Source organism: Mesocricetus auratus, unplaced genomic scaffold (genome assembly GCF_017639785.1).
Source record: "Mesocricetus auratus isolate SY011 unplaced genomic scaffold, BCM_Maur_2.0 Super-Scaffold_100007, whole genome shotgun sequence".
Taxonomy (NCBI): Eukaryota; Metazoa; Chordata; class Mammalia; order Rodentia; family Cricetidae; genus Mesocricetus; species Mesocricetus auratus.
In genome coordinates this window covers 47,201,155-47,213,382 of record NW_024429191.1, presented here as the reverse complement: position 1 = coordinate 47,213,382, position 12,228 = coordinate 47,201,155, and the positions used below count along the sequence as shown (strand labels likewise).

The 12,228-nt window shown below is 49.3% G+C and overlaps 1 protein-coding gene across 2 annotated transcripts in view; it reads left to right on the top strand.

Annotated features, from left to right (window-relative positions):
• Ntn1 (netrin 1) overlaps nt 1-12,228 on the top strand; it is a 186,961-nt gene that overhangs the window by 116,650 nt on the left and 58,083 nt on the right. For both annotated transcript variants that reach the window (XM_040748911.1, XM_005067594.4), the window contains exon 3: nt 7,378-7,566. In XM_040748911.1, the coding sequence (XP_040604845.1) occupies nt 7,378-7,566 (189 nt within the window). The remainder of the gene's footprint in view (nt 1-7,377; nt 7,567-12,228) is intronic.

Sequence of the window (12,228 nt, the reverse complement as noted above, 5' to 3'; positions counted from 1 at the left end):
TACCCTGGCCGGGCGTTGGTGGCGCATGCCTTTAATCCCAGCACTTGGGAGGCAGAGGCAGGTGGATCTCTGTGAGTTCGAGGCCAGCTTGGTCTACAGAGCGGGTTCCAGGACAGCCTTCAAAACAATACAGAGAAACCCTGTCTCTAAAAAAAAAAAAAAAAAAAAAAAAAAAAAAGAGTGGTACCCTGCTCCCATGCTCTCCCTCTTTAGAAGACCCAAGCATTTACCATTCCCAATTTCTGGTATCATTACTTACTCTGCCAAGACTTGCCACCTCTATCTGCAGGACCCCCTCCTGAGAGCCATGGTCTTATCCATGGTCTGCCTGCACCTTCCCCTTCCCTGTTGCTTGCCCTGTGCAGCCTGACCTGTGCTATTCCCAGAGTCCTCACTGCATCCTGAGATGCCCCTGTCCTGATCTCACAGATGGGTCCCCGTATCTGCTGATGATGATCAGCAAGTCTGTATAGTAAGATACATTTACAGACATGGTGGGAGAGGGGGCCTACTATACACAGAGAGGGTCAGACTAAATGAGCTCATTTTTCAGATAAGAACATACAGGCTCAGAGGGGCCAAGCAAATGAAGAGACTTTCACTTGGTGTCCGGCTCTTTCTTAGTGATGATGGATGGCTGCATGCAGTGTGACTTTTTAAATACATATAAGTTATAGTCCCATGTACCCTGCCTCTTCGTGAGCTCCCAGGATGTGGGGCCTCAGACATTCTTCTCCCCCCTTTCTCTTTAGAGCAGTGACAATGGGATTAACTGACCATACCTGGTTATCTCTGGAGTCTCTGTCCTGCTCACTGTTGCTTCCCAGTTCCTTGTGTAGCTCCTGAGTTATAGTAGCATTCGATAAATATTTGCTGACCACCAGTGGTGCCTGCAACTGAACTTCCCAATTATAAAGCAACACCTAGAGTCTGCCACATAAATGCATTGGGCATCAGGGTTACCTTGATCTAGCTTACACAAATTACTATTATCAGATTGGTTTGGGCCTATCCTGCATCAGCCTCTCCTCCAGAGAGAGGCCCTGGAGAGCTCAGCTCAACCCCATCGCAGACAGGAGCCAGGTGTGTGCTGCCATGGCTGCTCAGTCAGGAGTTTTCAGGCGTTGTCACAAACTAGGCTCAGAAGACACTGTGGGAGGAATGGTTACAATTACCAAACAAGGGACAGACAATTTCTAAGTAAATAGATAGCAAGGTCATAAATCAAAGAGAATAGGAGTAGCCTCCAACTCTTAAAGTAGTTCTCAAATATTTTTATGACTGCGCCAATTACTTAAGAAGGTTTTTTTAAAATGAAGCTACTGCCTCCTCACAGGACCCCTGCTGTAAGCACCACCCTCACCTCCCTGCAAGGCACTTTCTCCACAGGGTAGGTGACAGTCCTACTGGTTTCTTTGCCATTTGGTTCCATCAGTCAACACAAATCCGCAGGCCAGAGGCAGCATTTGTCAGACATACACCTGCAGGAGCTGAGGCTGTTGGAGAGTTTGTAGAGTGCTTGTCCAGCATGCAGACAGCTCTGGGTTCTGTTCCCAGCACTGCATATACTGTGTATGGTGGCAGACACCAGCCTGTAATCCTAGAAGAAGAGGCAGGAGGATCAGACGGTGGAAGGATATCCTTGGCTACATAGTGAGTTTGAAGCCAGAGAGAAAGGGGACATACGTCTGGAATTTGGCACAGTGATGCATACTTTTAATCCCAGCACTTGGGGGGGGGCTGAGACCAGAGGATTACCACAAGTTCAAGGCCAACCTGAGCTATATAGTCATACCCTATCTCAGAGAAAGAGAAGCAACTGCATGCGTCCCCGGCTGGGCTTGTATGCAGATGCAGTGAGAACCGTGAAGGTAGAGCATCCTGTCCCGTCTCTGGTTCTCCTTTCAGGCCCTGTCCTCTGTATCTGGTCCCAGATGGACACAGCAGGATGACTGTCCCCTGACCGACTGTCCCAGCAACTCTGCCAATAGCCGAGAGATCCTGGGTCTCTCATGGACCTGTCTCTCCTCTGGGAATAGATGCACCATGAGGCAGGGCCCTGTCTTGCTTGCTTCTGGACCTCCTAAAATCAAACCAGAGTAGGTCTCTTTTTCTTTACATAGCACCCCCAGAAACAATGAGGGAACCCAGAAGTGCTGACCATGTTCCCATGATACATATGCTTTGAAATGTGCCTCTGAGGGATCACAGAGAGCTCAGGGTGGGGACCAGTTTCTTTAGCACCTAATCTGGTGGTGGCTCATGCCCTTAATCCCTGCACTTGTGAGGCAGAGGCAGGTGGATTTCTGTGAGTTCAAGGCCAGCCTGATCTACATAGTGAGTTATGGAACAGCCAGAGCTGAGCTACATAGTGAGACCCTGCCTCAAAAATAAAAACAAAAACAAAAAAGCAAGAATAAATAAATGGAAAGAAATCAAGCACCCAGCTTGCAGATGGTGTTTTGTGGGTTATTTTGTCAGCCCGGAGGCAGGCAAGTCCAAAATTCTATTACCAATTGTATAAAGAGCACAGGCAAATCTAAAGAACTGTCCCAGAGAGGAAGGATGAAATGAAGTCCACTGCTGCCCGCCCGCCTGCCTGCCCGCCTGTCCCTTCCTCCCTCCCTCCAGTCCCATGGTCCTGTGTGTTAGGAAGACAGAGAAGGGGCTCTTGAATTCAAGACCAGAGCCTCTGAGGAGGCCCATGACCAGATGGTCTTCCTGTTTCTATTGACAAGCAGAGCCATGTGAATTTTGGAGAGTCGGGGTCACAATATGAATTAACAGTGCTTCTGGGTGCTTTCTAGACCTGGGATAGTCTTGGTAGGCATGTGTCTTAATTTATCAGGTGTTTGGGGGGGAGAGAATTAGTAACCTGTGTTTTTGTAAACTTGTCAAATAGCTGAGACTCACTTCTCTGTGTTCAGAGCCCTAGAGAAAGTCCATGGCATATAGATGAAGGTTCTTTTCGCTGACGTACCGAAGTCTGTTTAAGTGGAATTAAATTGTTTAACCAAAGCACAAAGATGAGTTTAAATTAGTTCAAAGCAGGACTACAGGAAAATTACAAAACTATGCCTTTGGGATGAGGGCCAGGCAGCAAATCCTCTTAGTCCTGTCTATCTACCTATCTACTTTCTGGCCTTCCTGCCTGTCTGCCCATCCACATACCCATTCATTCAGCCACCCCATCCACCTCTCCATCCATCTACTTCATCCACCAATTCATCTCACTCATTCATGCCATGGGTCCATCCATCAACCTGTTCGTCTACCCCATCCATCCATCTACTCACCAATCAATTAATCTACCCACCCATACCAGTTCGTTATCCATCCCTGCACACATCTTCTCTCTTGAGCATTTGCTTTCTCTCAGTTGCACTGCAAAAATATAACCAAGGCTTGCTATGGGCTAGCAGATCAAACCCTGTCCTTGTCCCCAGTGAAGTAACAAAGCTGATTAAGAGCATCTCTTCCACCTGATCAGTGTATGCTCCTCTGTCTGACCATTTCCTCTGTTAAGGGAGGAGCCCCTTGGCAGTTGTCCAGCCTCTGCCTCTGTGTCTCACACACAGTTCATGCATGGACTATTACGTGCGTGCATGTGCGTGTGCGTGTGCGTGTGTGTGTGTGTGTGTGTGTGTGTGTTGAATATAACTCAGCTGTAGGTGTCAAGGGGCTGGGTAAGTTCAGTTGACAGGAGAGATGAATGAAATGGCTTAAGTTGGGAGTTGAGGACTCAGAGGACATTTGGGTGAAGAGGAAAACAAGAGCTCCCTGTTGGTTCCCTTTCTCTTTCTGTCCTGTTTCTGGTTGGGGGATGGAGTTGGGGAGTCCCTGCTCCTCTTACTCCTTCCTGCCTTTCCTCAGGAGTCTGAGATACAGCTACACAAGAAGAGTCTGATTTATCTCAACATGCTAGCTAGCAAGGACATAGCTGAATCTCTGTGAGAGACCAGGGAATCCCCCAGACAAACCACTAAGTCATACCAGTGGGGCAGGGCTCCTTGATCTGGGCCAGGCTGGTCCCCCAGGAGGGTCTCTGCTCCCTCCTACCCCGTCTCTCCTGAGCTGACCTCTGTTCTTACAAGGCTGCCCTTTCCTTCCCGCCTTGAAATCTGATAATGAAACTAATACCCAATATTTTTGCCTGGGAGAGAAGGAGGAGATAAACAGGAAGGCATGGGGGATTAGGGTGTCTCTCTGAGGCAAGGCCTGCGGTTGGTGAGAGTTGGGTGACACCTCTTTGTGGGCCTGAGGGATCCAGATGTGAGCCACTTTGCCCAATGCATTTTTCCATTTGTGTAGAGAAAATAAAACAAAGAGAAAAGAAAACAAGCTGTAAAATACTTTGCAGAAGTCTGAGCATGGGTAATTATCACTTGATGTTCCCTGACAGCCCAAGGAGGGGCAGGGGGTGCTTTTTGATGTTGGCAGTCGGAGTTTTCTTTTGTATGACCACTTGTTTGGAAAGAACCTTTTGTTGGTGTGAGGTGTGCAGGGAAGGAGATCTAGCTTGAGCTTTCCCAAGGGGTCAGCAAGGCAGCCCCATACTCCCAGAAGGACCAAAAGATGCTGCTGTGCGGCCTTTCTGTGTACAGGGGAGGCCTAAGAGGAGTGAGATCGGGGGTCCCTGCAGATCCTGGCCCTGGGCAGGTACACCAGGTCTTGGGATTTCTGTTCTTGCAGGAAAGATCCAAGTTCTGGCCTGTAGTTCAGGTTCATCTGGTGTATATGGCGATGCTGGCCACCTTCTCTGAGGCAGTCTAGCAGTAGGAAGACTGACCTGCTGCAGGCTAGGGCTCTACTCACTGACTTCTCAGTGCTGGGCTGCTGGGCTGGTCCCCACGTGTATCTGAGTAAGTCCTATCCCTTGTCTAGCTGAGTGTGGGGTGGAGATGCAGCTTCTGTGTGTCTGGTTCAACTCATCCCTTGGGGACACCTGCTCAGGAACACTTTAGTTCTTGGGAGTCAGATTTGTTCTCCGGTCCAAACCGGCTTCTAGCTGCTTTTGGACTAAAGGACAGGTGCTGTCTTGACACCCCCACGAAAGCCTTCCTCCACCTCTGCATGTTAGTTGAGTGACTAATGGGCACATGATTTGAAGAATGGCTCTTGGAAGAACATTTAAGGATGCCTATAACACTAGAGAGCAAAATCAAAGTGGCACAGTTGTAAAGAAAAAAATTCACATGTAAAAATAGCATCTGAATACGAAACCAGTAAAAACATTTATAGCTTATATAGTAGAAAAGGCAAATGTTTTAAGCCAACCATAGAGAGAGGAAAATTGGGCCATGGTGGAGACGCAGGAAGATAATGCCCCCTCTTCTGTAATCATAGACACAAGTGAATACCATGTGCGGGCCTTTTCCCCAGACAGTTTGTAACCTTTTTTTTTTCAAATGCTGACACCAAATGTGTGTTGTTCTTCTTTTCAAGGGTGTGGTGAAATAAGACCTGTCACTTCCTGCTAGTAAGAGGCATAGCCAGTTCAGCTTTCCTTGAGGGCAACTTGGAGTTTTCGATCCAATGTTAAAAATACAGAGACCCAGAATTTAACTCGGAATTCTGCCTTGAGGAATGCACTGTCCATCAGTGGATGTGCAGGTCCAAAGGTGGTTCAGGGGTTAGTGCTGAGCTGCAGGGAACAGCTTGTTCAGAGAGTCCATCCATCTCACGCTAAAGACCCATGGTGTTTTAAACTCTGAGCACCACACAATCTTTAAAGATCGTATTGAGCCATATTTGACACTATTGTTCATTCTGGAAAAAAAAAGGCTACAAGGCTAGATGCAGACAGGTATCACCTCTATTTCTACAAAATATAAAATAGTCCCATGGCTGGGCCCAGCAGAAAGCTGCTATGTTCACAGTGGTTTATGGAAACAGGAGTGAACTTTTCTCTTTTTTGCTTTTGTTTTTAAGTGTATAACATTAAACATCATTTCTTTAGAAATTCCATGAAATGTGCATAGAACAGGACAGAGTGAATATGATTAAAGTACACCATATACCATGTGCAAAAATGTCATGATGATGCTTGCAATTTTGTATGACTGATACAGGCTTTTCCAAAAACGTAGGGTAAGGTGTATCTGAGCGTGCTGGAGTGCGGTTGGCTTGCAGCTGGCAGTATCCTAGAGTTTGAAGCCCAGAGAAAGCAGCTGGGGTGGGGGCTGATCCTAGCGTGAAGCACAGAGAGCCCTTTGGGGAACATGCTGGAGGTCTCTGCCAAGCAAAGTCTAGAGCTAAGCTTGGAAATGACACTGAATTTGTACCCCCTGGATGGTAATGCGGCTGTAGCCACATGAGAACGGTTGTCATAGAGGAACGGGATACATGCTGGCCTTGGAGGGGGAGGGACACCCCCACACTTGGCGTGGTTTGGAAACTGACCAGAATAAATGAAGCAGGAGGGAGTGAGTAGGTCTGGCCTGGTAAGGGCACCAAGGCTGTGCTAAATGATTTTGACTTTGTCTTTATGGACACCCTCAGGTTGGTGCTTAGAAACCCTGTTCTGGTCACAGTTATCTCTGTGATGTGTCCTTAGAACTCCCTGAAGACACAGAAATTCCATCATGGAATCCCTTCTGTAAAGTGGCTTTGTGTTTGGACATGGCCTCCACACATCCTCTTATGTCTATGCAAATAAAACTCCTTGTTAGAACTAATCTCTAGATGGCTTCAACTACCCAGTAAAATGTAAGAACAGCACATTTCAGTATAGATGCAATTTCCTTCCAGATATTTTGGGTCCACAGGGTTGACAGAGGCAGGATGGAGGGGGGCCACCTCTGGGTCCAAGTAGAGACCCCAGACTTTGAGCTTTAAGTGAGGGTTTCTTGCTCATGGGCAGAGAGGAGGTGTGAGATGCAGGAGTTAGGTCCCAGGGACGTCAGGGCAGGCTGAGGTGCTGGCCTCTGAGCTAGTGACAGATCAGGGAAGTGGAAGGAAGTGAGATGGGCAGGGAAGAGCCGCAGAGAGGAAAACTGGGGGTCCTCGTGGTGCTGGATAGGGGGGTGGAGAGAGGGCAGTTGGCTCCAGAGTCCCTGGTGGCAGAGGAACGGGAGAAAGGAGGTGCAGGTGAGGTGGAATCCGGGGCATCTGGGTGTGGCCTGTTCCCACTGAGGGACTTAAACACATTTATTTCTCCCAGCTCTGGAGGTTGCAAGTCCAAGATCATGGTGTGGGGAAGACTTTAATGCATGGATTTCAGGAGGCCTCAGCGTGGTTCTGGGATCGCGCTGTGAGGGAGCTAAGGAAAGGCTCCCAGAGTGTAGGAGATGGAGGGAGACCTGGGATGGACCTTTTCCCAGGGTGTCGGCCCTCCCACCCCCTTGTGCTGACGGCTTCTTTCTGTTTCCCCTACAGCCTGCAACTGCAACCTCCACGCTAGGCGCTGCAGATTCAACATGGAGCTCTACAAGTTGTCAGGGCGCAAGAGCGGGGGCGTGTGTCTCAACTGTCGCCACAACACCGCAGGCCGCCACTGCCACTACTGCAAGGAGGGCTTCTACCGAGACATGGGCAAGCCCATCACCCACCGAAAGGCCTGCAAAGGTAGGTTGTCTTGGGTCAGGGAGCACCTTTCAGGGACACCAGATTTCCTCTCTGCCCCCTCTCCAGTTCCCTTACAAAGTGGAGTAGACCAAAATACACACACACACACACACACACACACACACACATACACACACACACACTCACACACACACACAGAGTCTCTTTCTCTTGTTTCTCTCTAGGCCTCCCTGGTATTTGGAGGTGTAAGCCAAAACAACGGGGCAATGGAGACACAGCTCAAAGGAGAAAGTAGAAGGCGCAGTGCCTTGTGAGGGTGCAGGGCCGGGCTCCCAGCGCTTCCCCCTGTGCCTCCCTCCTCCTCAGCGTCTCCTCAGCACAGGTGTGCTGCATACCAGAGGAAAGGGAGTCATGTTCACCAGGCTTACCGATGTTGGGACAAAGGAGCCTCTTTTTCCAGCCCCTCGCAGACACACTCCTTTGGATGTGTGTGCACTGCCCCCCAGCCCACCCCCTTCACACACACAGACACACACTCAGTTGCAGTGAGGCTGGCAGTTTCAGGACAGGGTCTCAGAAGGGAACATTTAATCCATCTGCAAATAGCTTTACTTTTCAGGACAAAAAAAAATTTAAAAGGCGACAGGCCGACTATTTTTGTTCACCGAAGCAAGCACTAATGTTTTAACTTTCTGCTGTTTGTTTTTCTCTCACCAACAAAAATGAAGCAAGCAATGGTCAGATGATTCAGAGGAGCTGATGAAATGCCAGGGAACTGAAGGAGCTGGGAGTGAAAAGTAGCCCCCACCACCATTAGCTTTTGGGAATTCCAGGGACTAGAGATTTCTTGCTCTGACGTTGGGGTCTGGGGCTAGAGCATATCTGAGCATGGCTTCCTGAGGGATCCCAGAATACAGTGGACCTTTAGGGACCCCAACCCAGGAGGGTGTAAAGCATGGCAGATAGCTTGTATAGGGAACTACAGTGAACAACCCTTTGTGGATGCTGCTCAGCCTCTGAATGAAGGAGAGGTGTTGTCTTCATAAAGGGAAAAACACCAGATGTTAGGACGCCTATGTACAGAATGACGATAGAACTCCAAGGATCCAATGCAAAATGAAAATACAGGGTTCTTTATGCAAAAATGATAAGGAATTTCAAAACAACAGTGGCAGAGCTTCAACCAGGAGTGTGCCCTTCTGAGCATGGAGCCATTTCTGCATGTACAGAACACTTCCTTGATAACCAAACAGCAATGCAAATTTACTGGCTCTGCAGACTCTCTCGTCTGAGAGAGTCTCCTGGACTCCACATGTACAGATGAGTAAGGTGTCTCTCAAGATGCCCACAGGCTCTCACTCCATGTCTGTGGCATTGGCTGCCTTTGTTGGTTGCCACGAGAATCTGAGTAGAAAGATGGCGAAGCTATTTCCAAATCAGAGAGACAACAGATTCAGGAGAGAATGCCCAGGAAGACTTGAGGTGGCCCAAACGGTGAGGCCCAAGGAAGTTCTACACTCTCAGGAAGGTGTGAGCAGGGTAAAACTGGAGAAATGGTTTAGAGACTTCAGAGAACAGAGTTGGAACGTGCCCAACTCCTTTGCCTAGATCCAAAGAGTCTGCTGTCTCTTTTATAGAAGAGATGGAAGCTAGGATCTTGTAAACAATTGGCTGACACAGATTTATTGGTCATTTGGCCAAAAAGTTTAACCAGGGACAGCCACTTCAGTGGTAGTCCTGTGCCGGAGAGCAGGAAGTTCCGTGTTCATCACGAGGAAGGATGCTGGCTACTTCCTGCCCTGCTGGGTTTTTCCTATTGTGGCAGAGATGCTCATCATCCTTTGTCAGTTGGGGCCGAGGGTGGGGCAGGTACAGAGGAGGCGGTGCTCCTGTTCTGTGACTTCAAATGCTGTAGCCAGCCCGGGTGGCTGTCTTCAGTTGTAGTGCTGTCCCTGGCCTTGGTGGGAACCCAAGAATAACTTGGGTTGGGGAGAAGCTAAGGATGGATCCTGGTCAGAGGGAGACAGGAAAGGGTGTGTGGAAGAAAGATAGTGATTTGGGAGCCCCACACCATGGTGAGGAAAGAGAGTGCTTCCCTGATCCTGCATGACTAGCCAGGAAAAGTATAGTCTGAAAAGAGGCCTCGCTTCATGATTGGTGAGAAAAGGCTGCTCTCCAGTCCAGGGGCAGACATGTGACAGCACTGCCACTAGAAGGAATCCCTTGAGAGTTTTCACCCTGTACCTCCAACTCTTCCCTTCCCCAGGGTCTCCTCCTTAGGGGATGTGGGAACTTTGAATACCTTTATGGCTATTTCTTGCCAAAAATCAACCTGGTGATCACGGCAGGAAGCAGGGTTAGGAGCAGCTTGGATGCTGGGTGGGGAGATGTGTGCCTCTGAGTTTCTTGGTCAAAACACCCACCTCTCTGCCACCATGTGGGACCCTTCTGCCTGTCCTCCAGGGCCATGCGGTTTAAGCAGTGGTCCCTTGTTGCAAGCCTGTTGGCCCCTAGTTTTGTGCTCTTTCGACAGCATGTTCTCTGGGGAGTTCAGATCTTGTGGGTAACGTTCTGTCCCTTGCCCTAGCCTCTGAGAGTGCCCTTGGGGAGCCCCATCCTAGGTCCTCTCTGGAAGGCTTTGCTTCTTTGCTTTACCCTCATTTCACAGAGGAATTGGGACAACTGGCTCTCAACGCCCAAGCTGGCTCAGGAATGACAGTGGGGCCCTCTTTACCCCCTGACTTCTCAGGGCCTGGGAGGGGCCCGGGCAGGGGGCCGAGGCCACCCATACACTGCTGGTGATTGGCTGGCTCAAGACCTTGTTCAGTGTCGAGCCGGGGTGGACCCAGACAAGAACAGCTTGGAGCAAGGGCATTTGATTCCAAACATTACTATGCAGTCTCCCCATTTGGGAAGTTTCATAGCAACAAATTTGTTGGGGTCTTTCTCCCCTCCCCTCGCTTAGGAGCAAACCGGGACTGGCAGGGTTGGTGCATACAAAGGGCTGTAATAAACATGCCCAGGGAACAGGCCGCTGCACCCTCAGCTATTCAGCACGATTTCACAGCGCCGGGCCAGCCTCATTATGGTGTGGGCTGTTGTCCTATACAAAGTCAGATGAGATGAATTTCTCCCCTTTTCTCTGCAAAATGGTTTGTGAATGATACTCGTCCTGGAATCTGTCAAAAGATAGGAGTTTTTGTTTACCATTTGACTTCTTTATGGACTGCGGAGGCACTTTCTTTTTATAGCCTGCAAAGAAGACGTTGCTATTTAACCATCTCAGCCATGCCTCCATTGATAACAATATTAATTTATCATTTTCCCAAACCATCTGTGATGGATAAAGACATTCCAGGAGGCTCCCGTGAACCGAATTGTGATGAGAATTAAGAAATTAAGCACCACATCTAGCTTCCCCACCACAAAGGGACCCTCGTTCCATCTCACTGAGCAGCAGCCCGTTCTTCCCGCTCCCCGCCCCGCCCCCTTCCCTGAGGCCCTGAATGCGGCTGAAAGAAGGCTGCTCAGAAGGTGCCCGAGCCTTAGGAAGACGCAATCATTAGCAGGGCAGAAGCATGAGACAGCGCTCAGCCGCTCTGCAGTGCATTCTTGATGCTCCCATCACTCTTTATTCCTTCCTGTGGCTCTGCCAAGGGTTGGGGGAGGGGGAGAAGGGAGCACCCCGGTCCAGCCCCCCCTGGTTTCTTGGGGCCACTGTGTGGAACTGTCCCCGTCATGCCCCCACCCCATCCCCAGTTGTTTTCCTGTTGAATTTTGTACTTTCCCTCCCTGGCATCATAAGCATATTTTCCCCAACTTGACATTCTTGGTTGTGTGTGAGAATTATCTGGGATGTTGCAAAATGCTACTCGGGTCCCACCCCAGAGATTCTGGTTTAATCAGTGGGTCCAGATGAGAGGTAGACGCCTGGCCTTGGGAAAAGTCCCCAAGGCTGACAGCTGCTGAGGTGGGATTGAGAAGTACAGGTGGCAGGCTGTTCTTGGTGTGGGTTCAGGAAAGTCTCCTGGGGTGGCCTGAGCCCTACAGTTAATTCCTTTGAAGGGAGAGATTACTAATTGAATATTTTAAAGACTCTTTTGGTGAAAACTTGGGGAGGGTGCTGAAAGTTCTTTTCGTTTGAAATCTCTCAGGGTGAGGCTGGTGCATCGTTTGTGTGTGCACGAGCCTAGATTTGCTCTCCTGGTAGTCGAGTCTCAGAAGTCTGAAGTCCCTCCCACACCCCTCTTCCTGACTCTCTGACCGCTTCCACTCACCCCATAAAAGCCTCAGGTGTATACTCTCCCGCTTTTTGGGAAACAGTCTCTGGTATTCTGTCTCACTGGCCCCTTCCTCCAGCTCTTAGATGCTTTCTGCTGCGTCTTTGATGGTGATCCCTGAGTCATGGGAAGGGTGGTAGAGAAATCCCATTCATCGTTGAGGATTTAACAGTTCTAATTCTTAGCACTTAGACCAGATAGGAGTCTCTGCAGTGCTCACTACCAATTGCAAAAAAGGGGGGAAAAAAGGTTGTCTCTGACCAAAGCTGCCTAACTTATGGGTATAAATATAATTATTTAGGTGGTAATTTGACGGGCGTGTCCCATCCATTTAGGCTTGCTGAGCTCTTAGTGTGGAATGTAGCACTTGGTGACTGGCTCACTCAAAGGGGATCAGCCCCTGTTAGATTCAGTGGGCGAT